General features: G+C 38.6%; 1 protein-coding gene across 10 annotated transcripts in view; it reads left to right on the top strand.

Annotated features, from left to right (window-relative positions):
• Window positions 1–27,465, top strand: part of FRMD3 (FERM domain containing 3) — a 159,747-nt gene that overhangs the window by 99,670 nt on the left and 32,612 nt on the right. For all 10 annotated transcript variants that reach the window (XM_084505465.1, XM_084505471.1, XM_084505470.1 and 7 more), the window contains 6 exons: window positions 11,361–11,448; window positions 16,709–16,797; window positions 19,757–19,820; window positions 20,839–20,927; window positions 24,502–24,576; window positions 25,151–25,219. In XM_084505465.1, coding sequence (XP_084361591.1) covers window positions 11,361–11,448; window positions 16,709–16,797; window positions 19,757–19,820; window positions 20,839–20,927; window positions 24,502–24,576; window positions 25,151–25,219 — 474 coding nt within the window. The remainder of the gene's footprint in view (window positions 1–11,360; window positions 11,449–16,708; window positions 16,798–19,756; window positions 19,821–20,838; window positions 20,928–24,501; window positions 24,577–25,150; window positions 25,220–27,465) is intronic.

The following is a 27,465-nucleotide window of genomic DNA, read 5'->3' as shown; positions in this document are numbered from 1 at the left end:
TAAAGTACAAAGCATGGCTTTTCAGAAGTCTATTATGTAAGTTGTTTGAGCATAAACGCAAATATGTAGACAGCAATTGTGTTAGTGTTAATGTCCCCCCTTTTTTCTTCCCCAAATTTGTGTTTTGCTTATATTTCACAGAATCATAGAATATTCCGAGTTGGAAGGGACCCATAAAGATCATCAAGTCCAACTCCTGGGTCTACCCAAAAGTTTAGACCATGTGACTAAGTGCACAGTCCAATCACTTTTTAAATACAGACAAGCTTGGTGCAGTGACTACATCCCCGGGGAGCCTGTTCCAGTGTGCAAACACCCTCTTGGTGAAGAACCTCTTCACTGAGCCTAACTTACAGCCTAACTGTCCAGCCTTATCTTCCCCTGCCTCAACTTAACACCATTCCCGTGGCTCCTATCACTGGTGATTACGGGGAATCACCAGTGATTCTGGTGATTACTGGTGATTACCTGTTTCTCCACTCCTCCTCGCAAGGAAGTTGTAGACCGTGATGAGGTTCCCCCTCAGCCTCCTCTTCTCCAGGCTGAACAAGCCCAGTGACTTCAGCTACTTCACATATGCCTTCCCCTCTAGGCCCTTCACCATCTTCGTCACCCTACTCTGGACACTCTCCAACAGTTTTACCATCCTTTTTGTACTGAGGTGCCCAGAACTGTCCACAGTACTCGAGGTAAAGCTGGACCAGCTTAGAGTAGAGTGGGATACCTCCCTCCACCAACTAGCAATGCTGTGCTAGAATTTCTGAATTTCTTTCAGCAAATTTACTGAATTTCAGTAATTTACTGAATTTCTTTCAATAAAACAATGTTTTAAGTGGTAAAACTATGGCTAATATTTTTAATGTGGTCCAGGCTGAACTTTTTACAGATCCAGAGAAACACTGTTTATAAAAAAAGCCAAACAACTCTTACTGTAAGTACTGTTCCATACATTGACTGCAGATTTCCAAAGGCTAAATTCAACCTTTAGAAAACAAGATCTTTCATCAATTAAGCTATGGTGAAATTCTAAAGATTTTGATCATTTCAGTTTTGCAAGAACAGACTAATCCTTTATTTAAAGTTAGGAGAGGGTAAGGAAGGCTTGTTAGAGGAAGCCATTTTTTCTTTTCTATTTGTTTTGTTTTTAATAGCCCTGGAAGGAGAGGTATTTTTTTCAGTTGTATTTTTCCCTTGAGCATAATTTGCCCATCCATTGTGAATTTAATCGGCTAGCTTCTCTATTTTGAATAATCAGGTGTATTTTTAAACTCATTTTTAAATCAGCTTTCCTGATTAGTGTAGCATCCCTAAACCTGTGACAACGCATTTTACAAGCCTTTGCACAGCCTCCTCTGGGATTCTGCTGGTGTCCATTCCTGGCCCTTCATTCATCTCACCACTGCCTGATCAGCAAGTGAGGATGTCCTCTGATTTTTTTTAGTATTCTTGGTAATGGAATTTTCAAGCAAATTGTATCAGGTCCCTTTTCTTTGCCTGCAAATCTGCTGATTCCTTCAGAGCTCCAGGAAGTGTCTGAGGCAGAACTCTAATTTATAGCAGAGCTCTCCTCCTATATCACATTTCCATGCCTGTGTTGCTAATTCTCTGTTCTAGGTTTTCAACAAATTTGTTGAAAACTATTAATGTTAGACTCTGTGGCTCATATCTCTTTTGAGTCCCTGTGAAGTGTTTTCTTCCCTCTCCCTTCTTCCCCCCTCCTTTATTTTTTTTTTCCTTATATCAGAACACAGTGTTTACATGTTTGCCTGTTTACAAAGACAGCTTGAGAGCTGTCTGCATAGCTACTTTCTGGTCCCGGCAGTTTGCTGCTTTAGCCCTGTCTTTCTGTAATTGATCACCCTATTACTTTTTTTTACATCCAACATTTAGTTGTCGCATAAAAGTTTTACCTTTTCCTGGGTATTTAATTCCTTGGATATCTATTCTAGGAGTACAAATGAATAAAACATACCTGTCATATAATGAACCGTATACAGAAAAGTCCAGTGCTAAATGATCAGATTCCAGTATCTAAATGGAAAAGATGATTAGAAAAACCACTGAGCTTGCAAGCCTCTATTTCTTATTGATCAGCACATGTGTTTCACTGCATTCAGCAAGCAGAGTTTTTCTGATAAGTATTGATATTTTTGCTTCTCAGTGAGTATTGTTAAAATGCTGATAACGGTTCCCAGGCCTTTTTTTTTTTTAAAAAAAAAAAAAAGACGTTTGAGTCACATGTTAGCTACTATGATAGCAGAAGAGACTGAGAGCCATTTTAGTCTAACTGTCCTTTGGCTAAATTCAAAAGAGTTAATTCTGAGTATCAGCACTGCAGGTGAATCTGTTTTTTCATTTTCTTCACATATGTAAATAGGTAAAGATCACAGCATCTGTTCCTTGCAGCAGGTTCCTGTGTAATCAAAGCCATATGGCTTGGAAGAGGACAGTTCTTGACTTAATCCTGTCAGCATTGTCATCCTCAGAGACTATTAACAGGGGACATCTTCAGTTTTACAGCATGATGGAAGAATTTGCCTTCTGAAAGACACAAGAACAGTAAGGGGAATGTCTGGGAAGCAGTGATAGGGTATTCTTGACAGTTGCTGGTGACTTAGTGACTCACTTTGTGTCATTCAGAAGTCTTGTTCTTACTAGTAGAAACAGATGTAAGACATGGTGCTCCTATTTCTCATTCTGATTGCCTGTGAAAACATCACTGGATTTTAGCAAAATGTAACCTTTCCTATGACCTTCTTCTGCATCTGATTACAAAAATTGTAAATGTGACAGACAGACAAACGTATGACAGCTTCATTGTGCTGTGATTAATTGTCTTGTGGATTTTGATTAGTTACTCTTCCCTCATTGTGAAAGGAAGAGGTACAGGAATAACCTAATTGAACCTTACCAGTAATTGGGCAACACACTTGCTGTGATTTCATATTCTCATTTTCCTGTCATTCCAAGAAGGACCTCTTTTGAAAGATGGCGTACTGCTGAGAGAAGGAGAGGTAATGGTCTTACAACTTCACACCTTAGATTGTGTGAGGATGCATTAGGAATTAACATGACTTGAGGCTTGTTCTTAAATGAATTCAAAGTTGATTTGAATGTTATGTGTATGGGTATGAATATAACAGAGCATAGCTATTGAACTCATAGCTACTTGCATTTCTGTTTACCCATCACTCTTAACAGACTGGAAGAGATTTGGGCCATAAAAATCTAGATATTCTGTGAGTATATTCTGGTATACTTTCTTCTTCAAGTGAAATGAATGATAACGTACATCCTCAGTTTGTTAATTTTCATGTCCCTTATCTCTTTCATTTAGACAAGTGCAAGTATTCATAAGGCTGCATTGTAAATAACATCAGTGAAAACAACCACGGTTAAAAATTACTTTTAGTTTTTGCTTGACTTCTGAGGAAATGTGCACATCATATGTGCAAATCACATGTGCAGTTCTCAAATGTTTTGGCGCTATCAAATATATTAAATGTACGCTACTGTGCTCATTGTACATAGATGTAGCTTATTTTTATTTCTGGTCACCACTTCAACAAAAGTATATTGAAGAATACTGTATAGATTTGGAGGAGCAAGGGAGGGAACAAAACCACAAAAAAGCTAACCCATCAAGTGAGGTTAGGTAGAATCATGAAATCCTGATAGCGAGGGAAGATAAGTGAAAGGTTATTTCATCAAGTGCAAGCACAAGGACTACTAAGATTACTATTTTTTTTTGATTTTGTTTTTTCCTTTTTTTGGTATGAGATCACTCAGGTGACCTTTTTTTTTTTTTTTTTTTTTTTTTTTCCCCACCCTCTTTTTATTTGGAAGACATGCAATGAAAGTACTTGGTTGAAACTAAAGATTTTTTTTTTGTATCCTACCTGAAAACTAATGATTCATTTTTTCCAATTTCTGATATGAAATATAAACCATGTAATTTATATGAGTATATTATATAAACAGTCATTAATTTATCTGAAAGCCCTAAGTAAACATTAACTTTGCCCATCAAATTATGGAATTACATGACCAATTCAAATGTGTGTTTCTCAGGCTGATTTTATAGGTAATGATAAAGTAATTTAACATTGCTCTGGGTGGCTGGTGTGGATACAGGCTCAAGGGAATTGAGTTCTGTTGATTGTCTCTTCTCTCTGTTGTATATATCAAATACTCCAGATTTTGAAAAAGTTGAATGTGGGAGAAAGTCTTTTGGGAGAAGGGAAAGTTTCCTCTGAGGGTGTGAAATCACTGCCATGTTCTGTTATTAATTATCTGAACAGAAAATTAAACTTCCAAGCTAAAGTGTGGCATTTTCTTGAAAACCAGAGTAGTTTGTCTTTGATCCAACTTAAATGAGCAGTGTTGTTTAAATCTAATTTGAAAGGCATATGACATCTACATATTCTACACTGTAACTATGCAATGGTGATTTGAGCCTTTTTAGCTTGACCCCACCACTCTAACTCCTTATTCCCTTCACCACACCATCAGATACTACAGGTGCTCACATTCTGGTGTCAACAGGAGTACAGGATTTCCCAGTCATCTGTGATGATGTGGTTTTCCATCTCTTCTGGGAGCTGTCAGTGGAGCCACTGGCAAGCATAACTACAAATGTTACTATCATGAATATATTCTGAAAGCCTATCCTGGAAGGCTTGGCAAGGGTTTCTAGAAAGTGTTTCCCTTTGTGGTTGTTAATATTATTTGATCCAAGATTAAAGCAACTTCTTGCATGCTATTCAGTGCATTAAAAAATGATAAAACGGAATTCCCATTTAGTAAGTCTGAAATAAGCTGGATCTTGTATACCATTTAAGAGCTTCTTACAATTAAACGTACATATTATCTGCTTTTATGCATTTAGAGCTAGAACCACACTCATCTACACTTTTAGCTTCTTATACCACCCTAATCACATTGGTATCCAGTGGTCTCATACTCTGGAAGGGAATTCAATCAGAATGACATACATTATGCTCTAAAACCTGCAAGTCATGCCACAGGAGGCAGAAGCCAATTGGCTGGGGACCTAGTATCTGTTGCCATTCACATGGAGAGGGAGGAGTTTGCAAAAGAGCACCTGTTGAGCTACAGCACCAACAGGTGACTTCCAGGCTTGAGGAGCCAAAGCCTTTGTAGTTCTCATCTATACAAAGTATACCAAGGACTTTGCAGAGGTGAGGAGGAGAATGTGTTTATGGAGTTTACACCTACATTGCAACCCTGGGCCATGCTGAATGTCTTCTTCATTTCAGAATTGATAGTCTGTGCTGGCTTATTTTTTGTTTCCTAGTGTAGGCATTTATATTTATCCTTCAGGCTGTAAGTTGTCACATACCACCCCAAAATTGTCTAATTCTTTCTAATTTAACAATCTGGTATTAACATGCTATTGTGTTTGCTTTAATGGGTGGAAAAAGTTGTTCTTTTTGTGCTATATTTTCCTGTTGTATTCTGCCATTCCGTAATTCTTCTTAGCAATAGTAATTTGATTGAATTAGAGAGATGGCTACAGTGTGTATTGATTAGAAGTTGTGAATAACATGTTTCCTTCACCACCTGGCCCTTTCCCTGATTGTTGTGTGTGCTGCATTCCTCTAAGCTTTGTTCTTCAGAAACAATTTTTTTTTCTTACCACAATTTGTTTAAAACCAAATAAAATTAACCAAGCAGTACCTATAATTCTGGATGCACTTCATGGAAAATAATAGGGGTGAGATGCTGTTTCTTGGGGTTGGCCTTTTGAGTGGCATAGAGAGCATTTCCAGCAGATTTCCGTCATACAGTAACTTTACCTGAACAAGATTTTTATGGAAGGTGCAGTTACAGAAGTAATGTACGGGAAGGTAACTTCACAGACTAAACAGATGGCTTTTGCTTCCCTCCTCTTGTTTGCTACAATGAAAAACTAAAAAGAAAAAGAATCAATACATGTGATTTTTCTTTTAATGAGAGTTCCAAGAAGAATTCAGTAGAAAGGATAATTTACTTTAATTGAAAAATTTTACTTTTTTTTTTTTTTAATTGTTTTAACATTGATTTTTTTTTTTATTATTTTTGGTGTATGTATTTGAGTGTGTATTTCTTTTTCTTCTTCTTTTATTTTTTATTTTTTTAAATTTTTCTTTCCTCCTGGAAGTAGCCATCATAATTGCAATCAACTAATGTAGTTGTTTTCTTTACCAAGCTAGTTCTTGTCAGTTTCATGGTGAGGTTTTGTTTCAGGTCCTGTGTATTTAGCATACTTCTGAATTCAAGTCTATATGAATTTTCATAATGTAGGGATTTCTTTGTCAGCTGACATCTCCCTTAATGTAGAGATTTCTTCATCAGCATCTGCCTTTCTCCTTCTTCCCCACCACTTATTCATCTGGGAGAAAGCTCTAGGGGTTAGGTATATCTGAAACTACCAGGATGCATCTACATTATTAGCAGCACATCTCAGTAGATGTCTCTGTATCATGGGAATAGGTTTTAATTTAATTATAAATAAAAAAAGATTGTATCTGTTCTACAAATTTGTGAGGTTGAATAGCTTAAAGGTCTTTGTGTCACTGCATCAGCTGTTGAAGTTGAAATACAAATAAATACCTAAACACAAACTTTGGAGATACTGCCTCAGCCTGATGTTTGAAGCCACAAAAATAATTAGAAATGTTGTGACAGAAAGCGTTAAGTAAGGGGCACATGTTATTATAGTGTTCAATGTGTACAGTTAAACAATAAACATTTAATAGTCTCAGTAAAAGAAGTTGATTATTGCTTTAATGCAATTATTTATTTTTTTCTCTTCTTCTCTAACTCTATATTTTTGTAATACAAATTCAAATTGGTATTTGGGTATTCCATAATTTTCTAGTTAGGTATTCTAAGTTCTAGCACCGTTTGAGCAATTCAACTAATTAATAATCTCTCTTTACGTATGTAGACCTGCATTAAATATTTTTCTCTCTACAGGTGCCTGTGGACAGGGCAGCTCTAAGTGCAATGCCATCACAATGGAAATGTACAAAGCCTTGTCTTGCTGTTCTGACAAGTTAAACCTGAGCCTAAAAAGCATTTTCATTTGTTAGTCTTCATTTAGTGCTTTTCTCTGAAATTATCATCACAATTGTGCTATTATGTACAGCACAGCATAAACTCTGATCATTGTATTTGACTAAGGACTAATAGACAAAGTATTACTTAGTCCTCCTTAGCACCATTATTATGACTAAAAATATTACCTGAGTGTATTTAAAACATCTCTAAAGTCTGCTAAAGTCTCCTGACCTCAAAGGAAAACTACTCAAGATTTTTAGCCCTATAATTGTATACCTATTGGAGTCTCAACTACCCTTAAAAAGATTTAAAGAAACAACAACAAAACCTTAGCCATGTGGTAGGTAGTTCTGAAATCAGTATATGATGTAAGTACGTTTGTTAATGCTTTTAAGTAAAATACTTTAAAGCTTTAAAAGAAATCCAGTTAACCATATTCTGCTGAAGGATACCTTGTACAAGATCTGGGATGTAAAGGACATCATAGATGTGCATCCCAATTTATATAGTCATTGTTGCCCCTCCTGAGGCTGCAGTGAATATTCTAGGGCCAGAAAAGTATATCTGATGGAGATAGAGCCTATTGTATAAAGCTTTATGACTTCTGCTTCTCCCTGGTTTGAATGGAGGTGAATATTTCTAGAGGTCAGGTTGTTACATAATTTCTTACGTTCTTTGAATTAATTACTTTTAAATACCCTACAGATCATAAATATCCAGAAATGATTCCTACATGGGGCATGCTGAAGTCTTGTGCTGCTGTTGTATTCTGCAGCTTGTAACTTCAATCAACACAGAGATGAAGCAAAAGGGTGGACAACAGTTATGTTTTTTATTCATATCAGTAGTAGTATATTAATAGTAGTGTCTCTAAGCACTTCATAAATCAGTGAGAGAAATCACATAACATGACTGAAATGACTTGACTGATGTAATTCCAGTATAAGTTACAGAGAATTACATTGAAAGTGCTTTTTGCTTTGCTGTTATTGCTATACAGGCTTCTGTTTATTGTAAGGAATTAATGCAGTCTTGTGGTATTGGGTAACAGATAACTCAAAGGAAAGGTATGAAGGAGAAAAAATCCTAGAATCAGTGTGGGCAGCCAGCAAAGCAAACAGATCATTGCCATGGTACACCCTGAAAGTATTCCCTGTTGGGCTTCCTGGCCTTTGAAATGCTTCAGGGTTGGAGGCCCTTTGGGGAATAAACAAAGGGTGTACACCCTCTAGTGTGAACTCCTCGTGTGAAGAAAAAGTAAAGCCTGTGCAGACTTCTCATTCTTATTAAAGTCTTTGCTTGATTAAACTTTTATTAGGAACTTAGATTTACTGATTCCTAGCACAAATCATTAATTCATAGCTAATAGCTGTGGAGATCTAATTTCAGAGATTCCTATTTTATTATTGCTTTGTTATACAGAAACAGCGTGACCAGCAGGGCTAGGGAGGTGATCGTCCCCCTGTACTCAGCTCTGGTGAGGCAGCACCTCGAGTACTGTGTTCAGTTTTGGGCCCCTCGCTACAAGAAGGACATGGAGGTGCTTGAGCGGGTGCAGAGAAGGGCGACAAAGCTGGTGAGGGGCCTGGAGAACAAGTCCTACAAGGAGCGGCTGAGGGAGCTGGGCTTGTTCAGCCTGGAGAAGAGGAGGCTCAGGGGTGACCTTATCGCTCTTTTTAGGTACCTCAAGGGAGGCTGTAGCGAGGTGGGGGTTGGCCTGTTCTCCCACGTGCCTGGTGACAGGACGAGGGGGAATGGGCTTAAGTTGAGCCAGGGGAGTTTTAGGTTAGATGTTAGGAAGAACTTCTTTACTGAAAGGGTTGTGAGGCACTGGAACAGGCTGCCCAGGGAAGTGGTGGAGTCACCATCCCTGGAAGTCTTCAAAAGACGCTTAGATGTAGAGCTTAGGGATATGGTTTAGTGGAGGGCTGTTAGCGTTAGGTTGGAGGTTGGACTTGATGACCTTGAGGTCTCTTCCAACCTAGAAATTCTGTGATTCTGTGATTTCTTTGTAATGTGTTACTGGTCCTGCTCAAAGTATTTGTCACTCTACAGCTGGGTACCAGGATGATTGCAACATATGCAAAGGGGATACATCTCCAGTTTAATGCCAGATACACATCTAAGTTGAGCCACTCAACATGAGGTTGAAAGGAATAACTGCACTTAAAGAGCTGAATTTCCTGGGAGAACTAACTACAAAATGTGGTGTTTTCACCCTAGCTGAACTCCACTACATTGCTGTCTCATTCCCCCTGCTCAGCATGATGGGGAGAAAATACAATAGAAGAGGGCCCAGGGGTTGAGATAAGAACAGGAAGATCATTTGTTTGCCCATGATTAACTGTCACAGGCAAGATGGACTCACTGTAGGGAGATTGATTATGGCATATGACTAGCAGACTAGAACAGTGAGAAACTAAAAGCAAACTAAAAACACTTTCCCCCCCATCCACCCTCTTCTACCTCCTCCCCCCAAGTGGTGCAGAGGAAAGGGGAATGGGGGCTGTGGTCAGTTTATAGCACTTTGTATCCACTGCTCGTCTCTGCCCCTGCTCCACGTGTGGTCCCTCCCACAGGATGCCATCTTTCCTGAACTGAGCCTGTGGGGGCTGCCCACAGGCAGCAAGAACTTCTCCTATGTGGGTCAGTACCATGGGCCATCCACCAGGAGCAAACTGCTCCAGCATGGTGTATTGGGTTGAAATCATGAAATCATCTTATATTTGTTTGACTTTTCACTATGCAACATAAGCAATTTAAGTAATTTATGTTAATTTAGTTAAATTTGTCCATTCTGTGCAGTTTGTAGGTAAATGGAACAAACTTGTTCTATGAGAACATAGTTATTTAATAGTATTGAAAAGTGACAGAAACAGTCTAGAAGATACATCAAAATGTTGATTGGACAAAAAAAAAGTTTAGTTTTGTTTGTTGCTTTCATGCTCTCCTTAAATATTTAGCTGTGTAAATGTGCATAGTTTTTATTTTTATTTTATTTATTTTTATTTATTTATTTTTAAATTTTTGTTCCACTTGGATACACATTTCCTTTGGAAAGTGCTGAGAGCAATTAAAAGCTAAACACTGTCAACAATATATGATCTTGATTGAAACGCAAGTAGTATAGTAGCAAGAAGGACCAAAAGCCATGATGAAAAAGCCAAAGAACTGTAATGGAATTGAATGGGAGATGAAGGACAGTGGAGTACAAATGACCATGAGTTAAACTTTGTAATGGAAAAGGTTATTGACACTGATATTGCCACAGGGCATCAACATGGTAGGTTCAAAATAGGATTTGACATCCACAAGAACGCTGGACATCATCTTCAGAGTTCATCTGAACTTTAAGTACTGAAACTTATATGCTAGTATTTTTTGGTTTCTAGCTACTGGCAGAAATACAGGAAAAGTATTCCGTATCATTGCACAGAACATTATTTTAATGCCTACTGCTGGCTGACACTGGTCACAGAGTGAGACAGGATGCCAAAATGGAGGTGTATAATAGAAGTATGACCATTACTGTGTTCCCTGAAAATTTATTTATGCCTCATTTTTTGGATAATGTGCATGTGAAACATCTATGAAGTCTGGCTTTCTGAAAGTCCTAAGCAGTGCTTGTCACAAAACTGTATCAATCAAAATCATGTTCTCTAGTTGTGCAAATGTCTAAACAAAATAATAAGTTCACAGACAAGCAGGCATTGCAAGTCTATTTTAGGACTTATGGTAACATGAATTAGAGGAGCTAAAATGAAATAATAAAACTTACTCCAAGGCTTACGTGCCATGTTTCAGGCTTTAGTTTATATTCACGGTTGATTATAGACACCCTAAAAATAGGGGCATATAATGGAAATGCTGACAGATTCTAAACTATCATGATGGTAACAGGCACTGCTATAATTAGGCATGCATCTGAGTAGACTGTAATATGATTGCTGTGTTTATGCCCTTTGCTGGAAGGAATATTTGTTAATCTGGACAATCCTTTTAAATGAGTTTGGGAGTAAGAGATTGTGGAAAAAAAAGATGCCGAGTTTTGTTTCATATTCAGGGTATTGTGCTTATCTATCAAAAGACAACAAATACTTGCAGGATATTATGTAACTCTGGTTAACAGCATGCCAGTATCCCAGAAGTAAGGAAGAAAAAAGTTGGAATTTACCTGAAAAGATAAGACATTGGGCAGTTAGTTGCAAAAATCATGCTAGAAGTCTCCTGTCTTTATCTTATAAACAAAATGTGGTCTTCATGTTGTCAAACTACTGTTTCTTTTGTAATTTTAGAGGTCAAAGCCCAGCTGTTGCTGAATTTAACTTGCTCTTGAAAGCACATTCTTTGGAAACTTATGGTGTTGATCCTCATCCTTGCAAGGTAACTGTTCTTTTTATTAACATTTAATAATAATAAAAATTAAAAAAATTAATTGATTATTTATTTATTTATTTTAAATCCAGTCAGTTAGAAAAGAACTTGCCCTAGTACTACTCATTACATTTAAGCAATAGAAGAACATTGAGATCTGTGCACCAAAGAAAAGGTCTCTTCAGAGGAGTCAGACTATCACAGGACAATATAGTAGACTGTCATCCTAGAAGCTTTGATAGTTATACTAGATTTACTTGATAGTTTCTTACCATTTACTGCAAAGATTTCATTAAATGCACTAGGTATTAAATACTTTGTATTTGCCAAGATTTTCGGGATTTAGTGTTATTCTTAGAAGAAGATGTAACAAACTCTTAGACCTTGGCAGATTAATATTTCAAACACCATCAAAATATGCAAATTTTAGGAATAATAGCAAACTAAGTGTACAAAGAGGAGAACCAGATATACATGTATGTTTGCATATTCCTCTACTTGACAGTTTTGTGGTTCTCTAAAAGAAAGTGATTTTAGTTACCAGATCAGTTTATCCCTTACTTCAGTATTTTTAGTTGCTTGGTTTTATCTGCATACTCTACAGTCTGTTAGTTTTTAATGTTAATTTTTAATTTTACTCCAATTTGTATGCCATCTAATTTGGTGGAACAGTAGAAGTGTGCAGTGCTGTCCAGTTAGCTGCTCTGGTGATGAGACCCTTTAAACAGTCACCTCTCAGGACAAATCAAAATTTGTGCAGCATCTCCTCTTTACCTGTGAGAGGATATGCAAGGGTCCATAGCCCATGACAGAGAATAATTTCTTCAGACTTCCAGAAGTGGACTACAAAGCACAGTGTTTCCCTGGCCCCTCAAAAGGTGCTCCTTCCAGTCCTTCTGCTGTTTCTCAATAAAAATCACTATTTTTTAAAATTCTTGTTTTCTTGATGGAACATAAGGCACAATAAAGCAGATTAACAAGGTGAGGGTCTGGAACTTGGGAAAGACAAGATTAATAATAATAATAATTAATTATAATTATAATATTAAAAAATCATAGAATCATAGAATCATAGAATATCCTGAGTTGGAAGGGACCCTTAAGGATCATCAAGTCCAACTCTTGACACCGCACAGGTCTACCCAAAAGTTCAGACCATGTGCCTAAGTTCACAGTCCAATCTCTTCTTAAATTCAGACAGGCTCGGTGCAGTGACCACTTCCCTGGGGAGCCTGTTCCAGTGTGCAACCACCCTCTCTGTGAAGAACCCCCTCCTGACGTCCAGCCTAAATTTCCCCTGCCTCAGCTTAACCCCGTTCCCGCGGGTCCTGTCACTGGTGTTAATGGAGAAAAGGTCTCCTGCCTCTCGACACCCCCTTACGAGGAAGTTGTAGACTGTGATGAGGTCTCCCCTCAGCCTCCTCTTCTCCAGGCTGAACAGGCCCAGTGACCTCAGCCGTTCCTCGTACGTCTTCCCCTCCAGGCCTTTCACCATCTTCGTAGCCCTCCTCTGGACACTCTCCAACAGTTTCATGTCCTTTTTATACTGTGGTGCCCAGAACTGCACACAGTACTCGAGGTGAGGCCACACCAGCGCAGAGTAGAGCGGGACAATCACCTCCCTTGACCTACTAGCGATGCCGTGCTTGATGCACCCCAGGACACGGTTGGCCCTCCTGGCTGCCAGGGCACACTGCTGGCTCATATTCAACTTGCTGTCTACCACGACCCCCAGATCCCTCTCTTCTAGGCTGCTCTCCAGCGTCTCATCGCCCCGTCTGTACATGCAGCCAGGGTTTCCCCGTCCCAGGTGCAGGACCCGGCACTTGCTCTTATTGAACTTCATGCGGTTGGTGATCGCCCAGCTCTCCAACCTGTCCAGATCCCTCTGTAAGGCCTTTACGCCCTCATTTGAGTCCACAACTCCTCCAAGTTTGGTGTCATCAGCAAACTTGCTCAAAATACCTTCTATTCCTACATCCAGATCGTTTATAAAAATATTGAAAAGTACCGGCCCTAAAATGGAGCCTTGAGGGACCCCACTGGTGACCGCCCGCCAGCCTGACGCAGCCCCATTTACCATAACCCTTTGGGTCCTGCCCGTTAGCCAATTGCTCACCCATCGTATGATGTTTTTATTTAGCTGTATGGTGGACATTTTGTCCAGTAGGATCCTATGGGAAACCGTGTCAAAAGCCTTGCTGAAGTCCAAAAAAATCACATCAGCTGGTTTCCCTTGGTCCACCATACGGGTGATCTTATCATAAAAGGAAATCAGGTTAGTTAGGCAGGACCTACCCTTCACAAACCCATGCTGGCTGGGACCAATGACTGCTTTGTCCCCCAGGTGCGCCTCAATAAGTCCGAGAACCAACTTCTCCATGATTTTACCAGGCACTGACGTGAGACTGACAGGCCTGTAATTGCTAGGGTCTTCCTTCTGACCCTTCTTGAAAATTGGCACAACATTTGCCAGCTTCCAGTCTACCGGGACCTCTCCAAATTCCCAGGATCATTGAAAAATAATTGAAAGAGGTTCCGCGATGACATCCGCCAGCTCTTTCAGCACCCGGGGATGAATCCCATCCGGACCCATGGACTTGTAGGGATCCAGGTGGAGTAGCAAATCCCGCACACGTTCAGGGTCAGTTGGGAGTTTGTCATCCCCGCCGTCCCGGCCCTCCAGCTCAGGGCACCCTGGGTCCCAAAGCCCAGGCATTGAAGACAGAGGCAAAGAAGGCGTTAAGCGTCTCTGCTTTGCCTACGTCATCGTCTGTGAGGAGACCTTCCTTATCAAGGAGCGGCCCTATGTATTCTTTAGTTCTCCTTTTTCCATTTACATATCTAAAAAAACCCTTTTTATTTTCTCTCACAGACACAGCCAGCTTCAACTCTAGGTGTGCTTTGGCCACTCGAACTTTCTCCCTACAAACACGAACAGCATCCCTGTATTCTTTCCATGACGCCTGGCCCTCCTTCCAGTAGCGAAACACTCTCTGTTTCCGCCTAATCTCCATTAGAACGTTCCTGGTCAGCCACGCCGGCCTCCTGCCCCGCCTGCCTGACTTGCAATATTTAGGAATTGCCTGATCTTGTGCTTCTAGGAGGCATCGCTTAAAGAGTGACCAGCACTGGTGGACATCGAGGCCTTCAAGAGCAGTTTCCCAGGGGACCTTGCTGACTAGTTCCCTGAGCAGCCTGAAGTCCGCTTTCCCCATATCTAGGGATGAGGTTTTGGTGGCACTTTTCCTTCTGTCACCATAAATTTTGAACTCAACCATTTCATGGTCACTATGACCGAGGCGGCCACCAATCACCACATCTCCCACCAGACCCTCTCTGTTTTCTAGTAACAGGTCTAGGAGGGCACCTTTCCTAGTTGGCTCCGTTAGCACCTGCACCAAGAAGTTATCATCTAGGTGCTTCATGAACCTCCTGGACTTGCTCGTGTCAGCTGTGTGGCACTCCCAGTTAACATCCGGCAAGTTGAAGTCCCCCATAAGGACAAGGGGAGTTAATCTCGAGGCCTCTCTTAGTTCTGTAAAGAATAATTTATCAGCGCTATCGTCCTGGCCAGGCGGTCTGTAATAGACTCCCACAACGACATCCCCTTTATTCGTTCGTTCCTTGATCCTTACCCAGAGGCTCTCAACTTTGCCATTGCCGACCTGAAGTTCCACACAGTCCAGCCCCTGCTTCACATACATCGCCACCCCACCACCTCGCCTACCCTGCCTGTCCCTCCTGAAGAGCCTGTAACCATCTATCGCAACACCCCAGTCACAGGACTCATCCCACCAGGTTTCGCTTATGCCGATGATGTTGTAGTTGCTGGACTGGGCCAGGACTTCTAGCTCATCTATTTTATTCCTCATACTGCGTGCGTTTGTGTAAAAGCATTTCAAGTGCGTCTCCTTACACTCAGCACCTTGTGGATCTGACCAAAGGACCTCACTGCCACACAGCCCCTCTGATTCTAGCGTACCATCCCTTAGGTCTTCACCGGCGTGCCTGGTTTTAGCCCCTTCCCCCTTCGACTCTAGTTTAAAGCCCTATCTATCAGCCCTGCCAACTCCTGACCAAAGATCCTTACCCCTCTCCGAGAGAGGCGCATCCCATCCAGTGCCATCAGGCCCGGTGTAGCGTAGACCTTCCCATGATCAAAGAAACCGAAATTCTGCCGGTCACACCAGTCTCGAAGCCACGAGTTTATGTGAACAGCACGTCTTTCAGCTTCGATCCCCCCTATCGGAAGGACAGAGGCAAACACCACCTGCGCCCCTGATCCTCTAAGTAGTCGCCCCAAATCCCTAAAGTCTCTTTTGATCACCTTCGGACTTCTTGTTGCTACTTCATCGCTACCAGCCTGAAAGACCAGTAGCGGGTAGTAGTCAGTGGGCCGTACCAGGCGCTTGACTTTCTTGGCAAAGTCTCTCACCCGAGCCCCAGGGAGGCAACAGACTTCTCTGCGGGTTGGGTCCGGTCGGCATATCGGTCCCTCTGTCCCTTTCAGGAGGGAGCCCCCCATAACAATAGCCCTTCTTTCTTTTTTGAAGGATGATGTGGCAATGCGACGTGTAGGTCACATTGTCTTAGGCGCCCCCTCCAACTGGGATGGGTTTTTGTCTACTTTGTCTACTTAAATTAATAATAATTTATTAGGTAATAATAAACTCACCAGATTCTTTGCTCAAAGAATTTGAGCCAGAACTTTTATTATGGAACTAAAAGTTAAAAAATAAAAAAATAAAAAAGATATTTCCTAATTTAAAGGCAAATATCACCAGATGTTCTGGTTCATACTCAAGAGTTACTTGATTATTGTAGTAAATGCTGTCTGTTAAAAGTACTTTCACATTAGAAATCTCACAAAGGAACCATCTTAAAAATATCAGTGTTGAAGCTGATGTGAATCCCTGGTTTGTAGTTAGCCAGCACAGTAAGAACAGGGCATACAAAGAAATATGGTTTCAACAAAATTAGTAAGTATTCCTAGGGATTCTTTGTTGCCATGAGCTACAGGTAGATAAAGACAAAGCATAAGATTCTGTTGATCACTGAAATGCCTAGAAATAAATGAGGCTTGTAGTACTTTTGCTTTTTAGAAATCTTTGTTCTTTGGAAGTATACAGTTTGGAAGAAAATTCATTCTGAAAAGGAAAATAAAGTACAGATAGCCTATAATATAATTACAGCTTATGCTGTCAGTAAGGAATACCAATACCTCACTGGATAAGGGGAAAATTATGTTTCTTTTTTCTCTTCCAAGGACTCAACAGGGACGACTACGTTTCTAGGATTTACAGCTGCAGGATTTGTAGTTTTTCAGGGGAATAAACGAATTCATTTGTTAAAATGGTAAGCATGTAAAGTTAAACTAGATTAACATGCAAGAGTCTTTTCTCCTATGGCATTTCTTCTTTACAGTATCTTCACCAGTATTTGGTTTCTTTAAGGTGAAGCATGTGAATTTTCCTTCTTTTGCCCCATTGTGTTTCTGTTTTAGAGCACCTTAGATAACAAGTATAATAATAATAAATTGATTTTGTTCTTCCTACAATGAAAATTATTCCACAGGGTGCATTAGTCAACATAATGTACAAATGCTAAAATGAAAAAGATGATTTTTCAACTCTGCTTTAAATCATTAGTGAAGTTTATTGACAGCTATGTCTAGAGAAGTTTCCAAGAGTCTACCTGCATTTTTATTTGACTCTTGGAAATATTACCATTTCCTCATTCAGCTAGCTTCCTCCAGCTCAAAAACAATGTATTTTATAAGCAGAGGATGTGGTGATAACACCTGTTGAATTTTTATTTTTCAGCCTATTTTTAAAGGAGTGGGTACTTAGGTAATTCCTCTTTGTCTATCTGTCTCTTCCTCTTCCTTTTTCTCTTATTCTCTCTTTCTTTCTTTTACCTTCTCTTTCTTTCTTCTCTTTCCCTATTTCTCCTTTTTCCTTTAAAACATTTGACCTAGTTGACCAGCCTCAGCCATGCATAAGGAAGAGGTAAAATAGAGCTCCCACAGGTAGTGCGACAGGAGATGTCCATGCCATCAGCAGTGTGCAGATTGTACACAGGCATGCTCAGACATCAATAAATCTTGCTTCAGTCCTGCTGCTAAATGGGCCTCAACAGCAGCTATAAAGAAGTCCTCCTTGCCCTTCTTGTGGGAAGGAGGTGAGCAGGAAGTGAAGAAATGGTGAGGCAGTTATTATGTAGTCACGGACTCTTTTCTGCCCATAGAAACCTTCCTAAGAGGTGACTAACCTGAAATTAGGTACAAAGGTATAAAGTCAGTGTAGTCCTGCCTATACTGCTTGCTTCCCTGTGGAGCTCTGGGGATGTTTGTCAAGTATCATGTATTTGGGATCCTGTATTCATATTGTAGTTTCCCAAGGGGTAATATCAGGTTGCCCTCGGAACAGTGCTTAGGTGGTCTGTGCTTTTGGTGTAACATCCACACAACTCTAATGTCATGGTGGAGGAAGGACAGGATATCTCTTGCCAAGCATGTGTCCACTACAGGAGCTGAGTTTCACAGTACTTTGTTTTTCTGATGTTTCCACTCAAGGATAATGTGACCTTTTGGGGATCTGTATGTATTCATGTAGACTGCTGGCACATAAACAAGACACAAAATGAAATAGTGATACATGAAAAGTCATTACATTGTCTCAGTGTTAACGCTAGCTACTGAAAGGTCAATCTGAGATTTATCTGGGTGCAGTGTAGTGCTCCTTTCATTTCTAGATCTGAGTAGCTTTCACTGATATTAGATGAAATTTGCACCACTCAATAAAAATCCAAATTTATATTTGAGATTTCCTTGTCTTCAGGTTTTACTGATCCTGCTCCACAGAATCTCAAAAGATTTTGAGGACCAGTGAGTTAGATATTCATTAAGAAAGGCATTAATTATGATTGACACGCTGAAAGGTGTTTTCATTAACCAGCACAATAAAAAAAAAAAGCAGCAAAACTTTCTATACATTTTAGTTTGGGTTGCATAAAAAAAAAAAAAAAAGGTTATGTAAATTATCATCAGTATAATGTATTGATAATGTATTGTTTTTGTGCATTGGCTCAACCAAACAAAGAGGTTTTGGATTCTTGATTTACTTTAAAGATTTTTTGTCTTATTGTTGTTTCTAAGACTTCTTTTATTTTCTGAATATTTTTTTTTGATTTAGAATTCCAGTGATCTCTGTAGAAAGTTCTTGCATCTTTGTAACCTGTCTCCCAAACCCATTTTTGAATAATATAATAATATTTTGAATAATATAACTTCACTCCAAGCAACTTTCTTCACACTTCATTATATACCAGAACAAAAACTTATCTCAAATTGGTTTATCAAGAAAAGCAATCAGCCAATCAGTATTTTTTCCCCCCCTTACTTTAAAAAGTTCTTCTTTTTTCATCTTTCTGTCCTTCTACTGGAATTAGACATTTTTGTTGCTAATGTTAAATGTTAGAAATTTTAGGGAATATCATCCTCCTTACCTCAAGAATCTTTCCCATTTCAATGATCTGTCATCCAGAGTCTTCAGAGAAATTTATGAGAAACTATGGTGTCTCTATTTCAGCTGTGGTAATGACAAAATTTCTATTACAGTTTAAGCAGGGATACTGTATTGTCTTAATATGGTGTAGCATTATTCCATATGTAGATTTTACTATGAAGCTGGGTTAAATTCTGGCATAGGTGTGAAACTCACAAGACCTAGTAATAAGTGTTGTGAAACCTTTTCCTTTTCTTCCTGTTGTGTTCTGGCTGTAAGAGTCAGTTTCCAAGATGTGCAATATGAAACCACACAGAAATAAGGATATAGATGACATTGGTGATAAAATGTTCCTGCATCCAACACATTGTATGCATTTTATGCAGCATATGCATGCTAAGAGTATTACCTTTATCTCAGTTTTAATCAGTTAACATGTTCCAAAATTTTAAGAATACAGTATACAAAAGTATACAGAAAGTATAATAAAGTGTAAGCATAGACTTCTATGTACTTTTAACTTCCTCTTCTTTTTCCAGCTGCGAAAATGATTTTTTTAATTAATAATTAATTTATTTATTTTTGAAAAGGGATGTGAAACAAATGCTCTGGGCTTATTTTCTCTGCTGTAAAGGAAATTAGAATATTACATGTTTTTATGTTAAAGGTTGTAAGACTTTTATTGATGCTCTTTGTCATTTGAGAGCCTGCTTGATGTTTGTGAATCAGTGAAATCTGCATGCAAGTTACTTTTCTTAACTGAAGTTCTGTCTCTTGTTCCTATACTTAAATTATTTTTCTCTTTTTAGGTGTGATGTCTATAAACTGAAGTTTGAAGGGAAGACTTTTTATGTGTTTGGAGCTCAGAAAGAGGTCAGGTTTAATATTTTTACAGAAATTCTGTACTTGATTTAGTCAGTTTAAATATAACACCATTTTAAAACCAAATATAAAATTCTAAATGGGTGATAGCTACACTTCATATTGTAATTAAAATACGGAGTGCAAGGGAATGTGAATATTGCCTATGTCAAAAAAATGTTGAATTTGCAAGGTGTTGAGATGTTTCTCACTTAACCTGCATGCAGTGAGGTGTTGATTGTTCATGATTTTGATATCTATGTTGTCAGATTTTAATGAATTTAAAAAAAAGCTGTACCTACCCACTCTACACTAGGTATGAGCAGCATCTCTGTATGAATTAAAACTTTGTTAGGCATTGATTTCTGGATAAGAGTGTGATATTTTTGTTTTATTATGATCACTTCCTCAAATCTTGCTCACCTAAATTGTCTGCAGTTGGTCCTAGTCAGTTAGGAGTACTGTCTTTGGACTGTTATCATTAGAATTCTAGAGATTTTGCCTACAAAATGCTAGCAGTACATCCCCTAGGGCAGAGTGAAATAACCCAAGATTATGGTTTTGGATTGCAATCTAGGTGAGGAATTGAAAATGGAGGAAGGAAATAGTGTCCGAGGTAGCAGGGTCTGTGTGAGTGCAAGCAAGATTTGATCGTAGGACATAGTGATTGGGGAAAATGGATGGTAAGCAATGCAGCAACAAGAAATATTGAAAATAGAGACCTTTGCTCCTTTGGTTTTGGCTAGAAGGCACTTGGTACAGATTTATCCTAGAAGCCACTTGTATGCTGCTCTTCTCTACCCCCCTGAAAGAATCCCATTATATTTATGAAACTGTTGCCCAAGCAGTTTGATTATCAGCTATATAGGGTTTTTATTTCTGTGGGTGAACTATAGATGGAAGGTACACAGGGAAAACTTGACTTTCAGTGTATCTGGCTATTAATGATTACCAGCAGCTATGGCTACTTTGATCTTTCAGAATTCAATACTTCTGTTACTTTTATTTGCCTTCTTTTCCCCACACTTAGAAAAAGGCTGTGCTGACATTCCATACCTCAACACCAGCAGCCTGCAAGCATCTTTGGAAGTGTGGAGTGGAGAACCAGGCTTTTTACAAGTATGTAATCCCAAAGTCATTATGTATACTAGAAGTAAAGGAATGTGCATATTGATAGAAGATTGTTCAATATGAAATGTTCCATTTCATTTGCAGAATTCAAAATGTGAACAGAAAATATGCAAGTTAATAGGCAATATTATTTCATTTCAAGAATAAAATGTTTAATAACAGAAAGATGCAGAGGGGTTACGGGAGTGAATAAGCAATTTTTTTCCCACTGTTTCTGTGACTCTGTAGTGTAATGTTGGATGGACGTGGTACTGCACTTTGGGAACGTACTTGTTACTATTAGCCCTGCTGCTGTATGCTTTGAGAAAGGAGGAAGGAATCTGATATATTTAATTCACTGAGCTCTTTTGCCAGGTGGTGGTATTCTGCCACTGAAATCCAAAGCTTAGTAAGAGTTGATAAAATAAAAATTAACTGCAGTGAGTTTTAAAAATATAAAGATGTCAGCTGTGATTATTTTTAAATATATAAAAAATTGCTTGTAAATTAATGAGATTGTATTCTGTCAAAAAGATCCTGGCTATAATTCCTCATTAAAAAGCCTTTATACCTTCTTTCAGCCGTCAGCTGACCTTGTTAGATATTTCTCCTTGTTTATTAACAATTCCCATTGGGCATGTAACTTTTCTTGCTACTCAGTCTGTCCCCACACCATCTTGCATATTTCATAAAAAAAAAAAATAAAAATGTTTCTCTGTAGGTGCATAGCAACACAAGGGGGTTGGTGTAAAAGTAAATTATAACTGAGAAGGATGAATGTGTCTTCTAACATGGATGTTAGTGACATGCTTTATTTTGAAGAAGATTCCTTCTTTCATTTTAATGGATACATTACCGTATCGTTATAACCTATTCAATTAATATGTTCAGTGAAAAAAAAAACAGGAAATATGAGGTGCTACAATACAGCTGCTAATTCTTCTCCATGTTAGCATCTACTATGTTTGAGACTGCATTAATAACAAAAAAATATCAGAGAATGTTTTGCCTTGAAGGTACATGTAAGTAGGAAAGTAACGTATGTTGTTTGGTAAATTTTATTTTATATTACTACAACTGAGTGTGGGGAATAAAAAGCAATTCACACTTAGAAGAAAGGAATTTGTTCTCAAAGTAAATGTTTGAGGGGGACTCATAGGAATACCATCTCTCTGCTCTTACTGTTGAATGGTTGTAGTATGAACTGTTTGTGTTTTGGTCACAAATATATGATTGTATTGGGTTTGACCTTTACTGGCTTCCAGATGCGCACCCAGCCTGTCTCTCACTCTCTATACGCAGGAGGGCAGGAAAAAATAAGATGAAAAAGTTCATGGATTGGGATAAAGACAGAGAGATTACTTACCGATTACTGTCATGAGCAAAACAGACAATGTTGGAAAAATTAAATTAATTTATTGCCATTAAAAACAGAGTAGGGTGGTAAGACACAAAGAGAAATCTAGAATCACCTACTACTCCCCCTTTCCAGGCTCAACTTCACTCCTTCTTTCCTGACTCTTCTACCTCTTTTCCGTGCTGAGCCGTGCAGTGGGAATAGGGAATGGGGATTATGGTCATGTACACAGTTCCTCACTGCTCCTCCTTGTCACATATTTCCCCTGCTGCAGTGTGGGGTCCCTCCCATCCTCTACCCACAGCTCCAATATGGGTGACTCCCCACAGGCTGCAGTTCATCAATAATTGTTCCAGCATGGATCCTCTGTGTGGGGTGCAATCCTTCAGGAATAGACTTCTCTAGTGTGGGCCTGCTATGGTTTGTGGCTCCTTCCAAAAAACCTGTTCCTTTTTGGACTCCTCTCCACAGACTGCTCTCCACGGGAGAGCACCAAGCTCCTGGCAGGAACATGCTTATGCATGAACTCTCCATGGCCTGCAGCCTCCTTCACCATGAAGGATCATCTACCCCAGCAGGAGGGATCCTCCCTGTGTGGCAGTCTGGATGTCTGCTCCACCACCGTTCTCTCCATGAGCTGTGCGGGAATCTGCTCCAGCACCTGGAGCATCTCCTCCCTGTCCTTCTTCACTGACCTTGGTGACTAAGGGATTGTTTCTCTTGCATTTTTTTCCTCACAACTGGTGTACAGTGTTTTATCACCCTTTCTTAAATACAGTAGCACAGAAGAAGGAGTGGGTCTCTTTTGGAGCCAGCTGGGAGTGAGTCTCTCCAGCGTGGTGGCAGCCCCTGGACTGTTCTCACAGTGGCCATCACCTGCAGTATCTTGGGATATCAAAACCTTGACATACAAACCCAGCAGAATGTCTCATTCTTCTGCTTCCCAAATGTCTCCAGGGCACTATTATGGAATTATTTCTTCAGTATGGTTACTTAAGATTCTGCTTGCCTGTTTGATTTTTGGTGGGTCTTAGAAGAGGACTAATTCAGTAAAGACTAGTGTTGATATTCAGCGGGCAGGCTGATTGACTGGGAAACGATTAACAATTTATAGTTAATGCATAGTGCAGAAAAATAATGCCAACCATCCAAGCATGGAACAGAAACCAAAGAAAAATTGAAGATGGACTTAAGATAGTAGTTTTCAAATGGAAAAAGTGTTTATACAGTTTATACAGAGAAACTGAACTGTATATTGTGATTGTTAGTTACTTAACATTAGATATTTTAGTGTCTATATTACAGCCCCATTATCTCTTTATGTTCTCTATAACACCAACAACATATTCTGATTAGAACAAATATCTCCAAGTCCTGCAAGTAATTCATGATAATAACATTCTGCCTTAATTAGATTTGGGCCTCTCCTCTACTTAGAACAGCTTGAGACTTGAAATTTAAGATAAGATCATGATCTCTTGGTGAAAAATGTGTCTTTATTCATTTGGAAGATGGAGCTTTAATCCTGATTCAATCCAGGCTTCAAGTTAACTGTTTTGATTATTTTCAACTAGTTATAAATCACAGAATATTTTCTACTAGGGTCTGAGATTGAGAGACTACATATAAAATCAGTTTGCCATTTTGAAGTGACAGTGTGCCATGGAAATCACAAGCCTCTTCCATGACCTGTGTAGGTCAAACTCTGTTGTGGTAAAAAGTTGCTGTATACTCTGTAGTTAGGGAGAAGTAGTATGGCACAATGTGGGCTACTGAGAAACTGACTGCATAGGGTTACCAGAAATGCAAGTGCTGTTGAAAACAAATATTACTGCTTCTGTATTCTTCATGTGTTTTACTAGTGGGAAAGTGGGAATAGCCATTTTGTCACCCCTCTAGGCTAAACATGTCCTCAGGGCTGTTGGCTTACTAGTCTTTCCTTTATCCTAAGAATGAAAGTCCCTGGAGATGTTGCAAGTATCTGCATTTCATTGTCATGCTTTCCTATCAAGGTGATCACTTGTTCTCTGTTCATTGTGCACTGTCTGAATTGTTTTAGGTGTCAGATTATATTCAAATTTGTAGGTAGGTCTAAAAAAAGTTGGAAAGCCAAATTATCGAGTATTACTTTGTGATTAACACAGCTTGTAAGTGGCTTTGTTCATTTTTTCATATCCTGTTTCTTCTGTGCTGAAAATGTGACAGCTGTTTTTCTTTTTCATCAAGGTATGCAAAATCCAGTCAGATCAAGACCATGTCCAGCAGCAAAATATTTTTTAAAGGCAGTAGATTTCGTTATAGGTGAGTACTTCCTGGTAAACCATTTCAAAAAGTAAGAGAAAATTTCATTTAATACTTGTGGAAAATCGAAGGCTTTTTCTTCCTGAGGACCTGTTCAAACCTGGTCCAGGTCAAGATTCAAAATAATTTTTCTTGTCTCTTTAATGTCTTTTTATAAAATAAAGTTAATGCAGACTTCTGTCAAAGAGCAGTTCCACCATAACAGGGTTCCTCTTTTGGTATAGTTTCTATAAAGTAAGTATGCTTGGTTTATGTAGAGATTGACTTTCCCTGTCACTAGGCAACTCTGGGAAAGGGTTGTAGTAGTGGGATGGTCTTAGTAACACCTTCCATTCCACTGTAATAGGCTGCTTTTTCTTCAGTAGCTTTGAAGTTAATTGGTCAGCAGAATTTTAACTCTGTGACATTATGTATCAACTATACAGGATTTTTTTTTGTGCCTCCCCCCAGCCTCTCTCTTTTTTTTTTTTTTTATTTTAATAACTTAATTGCTGATGTATGTATAGTGCTTGGCATGTAACGATCTCATCTTACTATTTGTTTGCTTGAATATATGATTTATGTCTTAATGCAGTGGAAAAGTAGCCAAAGAGGTTGTTGAAGCAAGCTCTAAAATTCAGAGGGAACCTCCTGAAGTTCACAGGTATGTCATTATATTCAATATTAAAATTTAAGGACAAAAGAGGATTATTGTGCTCTACAGAGAAATTCTCTTTCCTCTTTGAGATGTGACAACTGTCATCCTGAACCTCCACACTGAGGCATGGGAGCCTTAGGAAATGTATTTTGCCAGTGTTACAAAATTTTGACAACAGTGTATTGTCTCATAGGGAAGAGAAGTTAATTCCTGATGCTTCAAACCTAGTTTTAATCAATCAGTCAGATAAGTATCTTATATTATGACATAGGATGTTGTCACATGATTGTGACAGAGGAGTGAATTTTCATTTCCTTCTTAGTTCTTGCCCAGTTTTGAAGGATTCTATTTTGTTTATGAAGATGGGTATATTTAGATGTATACTTGATAGCTTTTCCATAACCCAATCAGATGAAAATGCAAGAATTTAAGAAAAAAAAAAAAAAAAGAAAAAAGATTTGACTAGTCAAAAATAATCACACAGAATCACAGAACAGTTTGGGTTTGAAAGGATCTTAAAGATCATGTAATTCCAACCCCTCTGCCATGGACAGGGACACCTGCCACTAGACCAGGTTGCTTAAACCTGGCCTTGAAAATTAGCAATTAGACTTTAAGCAAATTAATACTTTCTAGATTTTATCACTCATGCTGAAATTGAAAATTGGTTAAAGCGTAATTAAAGCTAGCAGAGTCATTCAGAAGAGGAGAAAAAGGCCAGCAAGAAAATCAGAATCATAGAATCATGTACCTTGGAAAAAACCTTGGAAAAGGTCATGAAGTCCAACCATCAGCCTGACCTAGTTGCTCCCATCACATGTCCCCTAGTGCCACATTTCCTAAATACCTCTATGGATTTCTTAAATACCTCCACCACTTCCCTAGGCAGCCCCTTTCAATGTTTGACCACACCCTTTGTGAAGAAATTCTTCCTGATGTCCAATATAAATCTCCACTGGTGCAACTTGAGACCTTTTCCTTGTGTCCTGTTGTTTGTCACCTGAGAAAAGAGACTATAAAGCTATATAAATCTTCTTAATAGTTACTTAATTTTCTGAATATTCTGCAGCTATATCCCTAGTGTTATTGTTGGTTTTTGTTTTTGGTTTGGTTTGGTTTTGGTCAAGGAGTAGGGATACTTTTTATTTTTAATTGGGTATGGTTATTCCACCTCCATTTGAGAGAAAAGTCTTTATTAAAGTGTAGGAATATATTTGCAGAAAATATAAATACTTTGTCCAGCCCTACTATGGAATTAATAGTAAATACATGCAAGGATAGTTTTGTACATGTTTTTGAAAATTACATTTAAAAATGGTGAAAGCAATGGTCTTAGGAAGTGTTAACTGGGAACATAGAAGGCAGAATATAGGTCCATCACTGAGACAGGGTAGAATGCTTGGACGTGCAAACACATTATAAATTAAATTAGTTACACAGAAAAGAAGTATCTTATCAATTACTTTTGATAACGATTCTCTTTTTTATAGGATAAAAAGGGATTTTTAAGGAAAAATATTTTTAACATATATTTAAATTTGCTCTCAATATTTGAAGGGCATGTTATTTAAACTCCCACTGCCTATAATGAAACATATATGTGGAGTAAGTTTATAGAACAATGACACACAGATTTAACACTCATAAATAGGAAAACTTATTTTTTATGATTAACCTTCTTAAAAATGCTTGCATTTACAATATTATGGTAACTCCAAATTCAGATTTTTTAAATTGACCAAGAAAAAGTCTACTGATGTCAAGTGTTTTTATAATGCAGATTTTGAAATGGGAGGCAGTGGGATATAGCCTGTCCTAATAGATATGCAAAAGGCATAGCAGTAAGCAAAAGATATAGCAGAGCTTCAGCTCAAATGTATGTATTATATAATCAGGCTTTAGAAACAAGTTAGACTCTGAAAGAGGATCTGGAGCCTGGAAACAGTAGCTTTTTCGGTTGCAAAACATTTAGAGGAAATAGTATGGTTGATGATATAAATTAAAATATATTTAGTCTCACAATTCCTCCCCAAAAAGTCAGATCAGTTGTACCATGGCTGTGTTGAGAGAGAAATAGCTCTTAGGTGGTTCCTGCACAATGTTGTTGTGTTCACATACTACACCTAAATAACTATAGACTGAAAACCTGCTGGAGTGTGTACTCATACAACATTAATGCAGTGGGAAATTATTCTGAAAAAATATATACTGAGAGATTTAATTTATTTTGCTTCCAAAGCATGCTTGAAGGA

This window comes from Aythya ferina (genome assembly GCF_964211825.1).
Source record: "Aythya ferina genome assembly, chromosome: Z".
In the NCBI taxonomy this organism is placed as follows: domain Eukaryota; kingdom Metazoa; phylum Chordata; class Aves; order Anseriformes; family Anatidae; genus Aythya; species Aythya ferina.
Note: the sequence above shows the minus strand (reverse complement) of the source record. Positions and strands in the feature narration are given on the sequence as shown.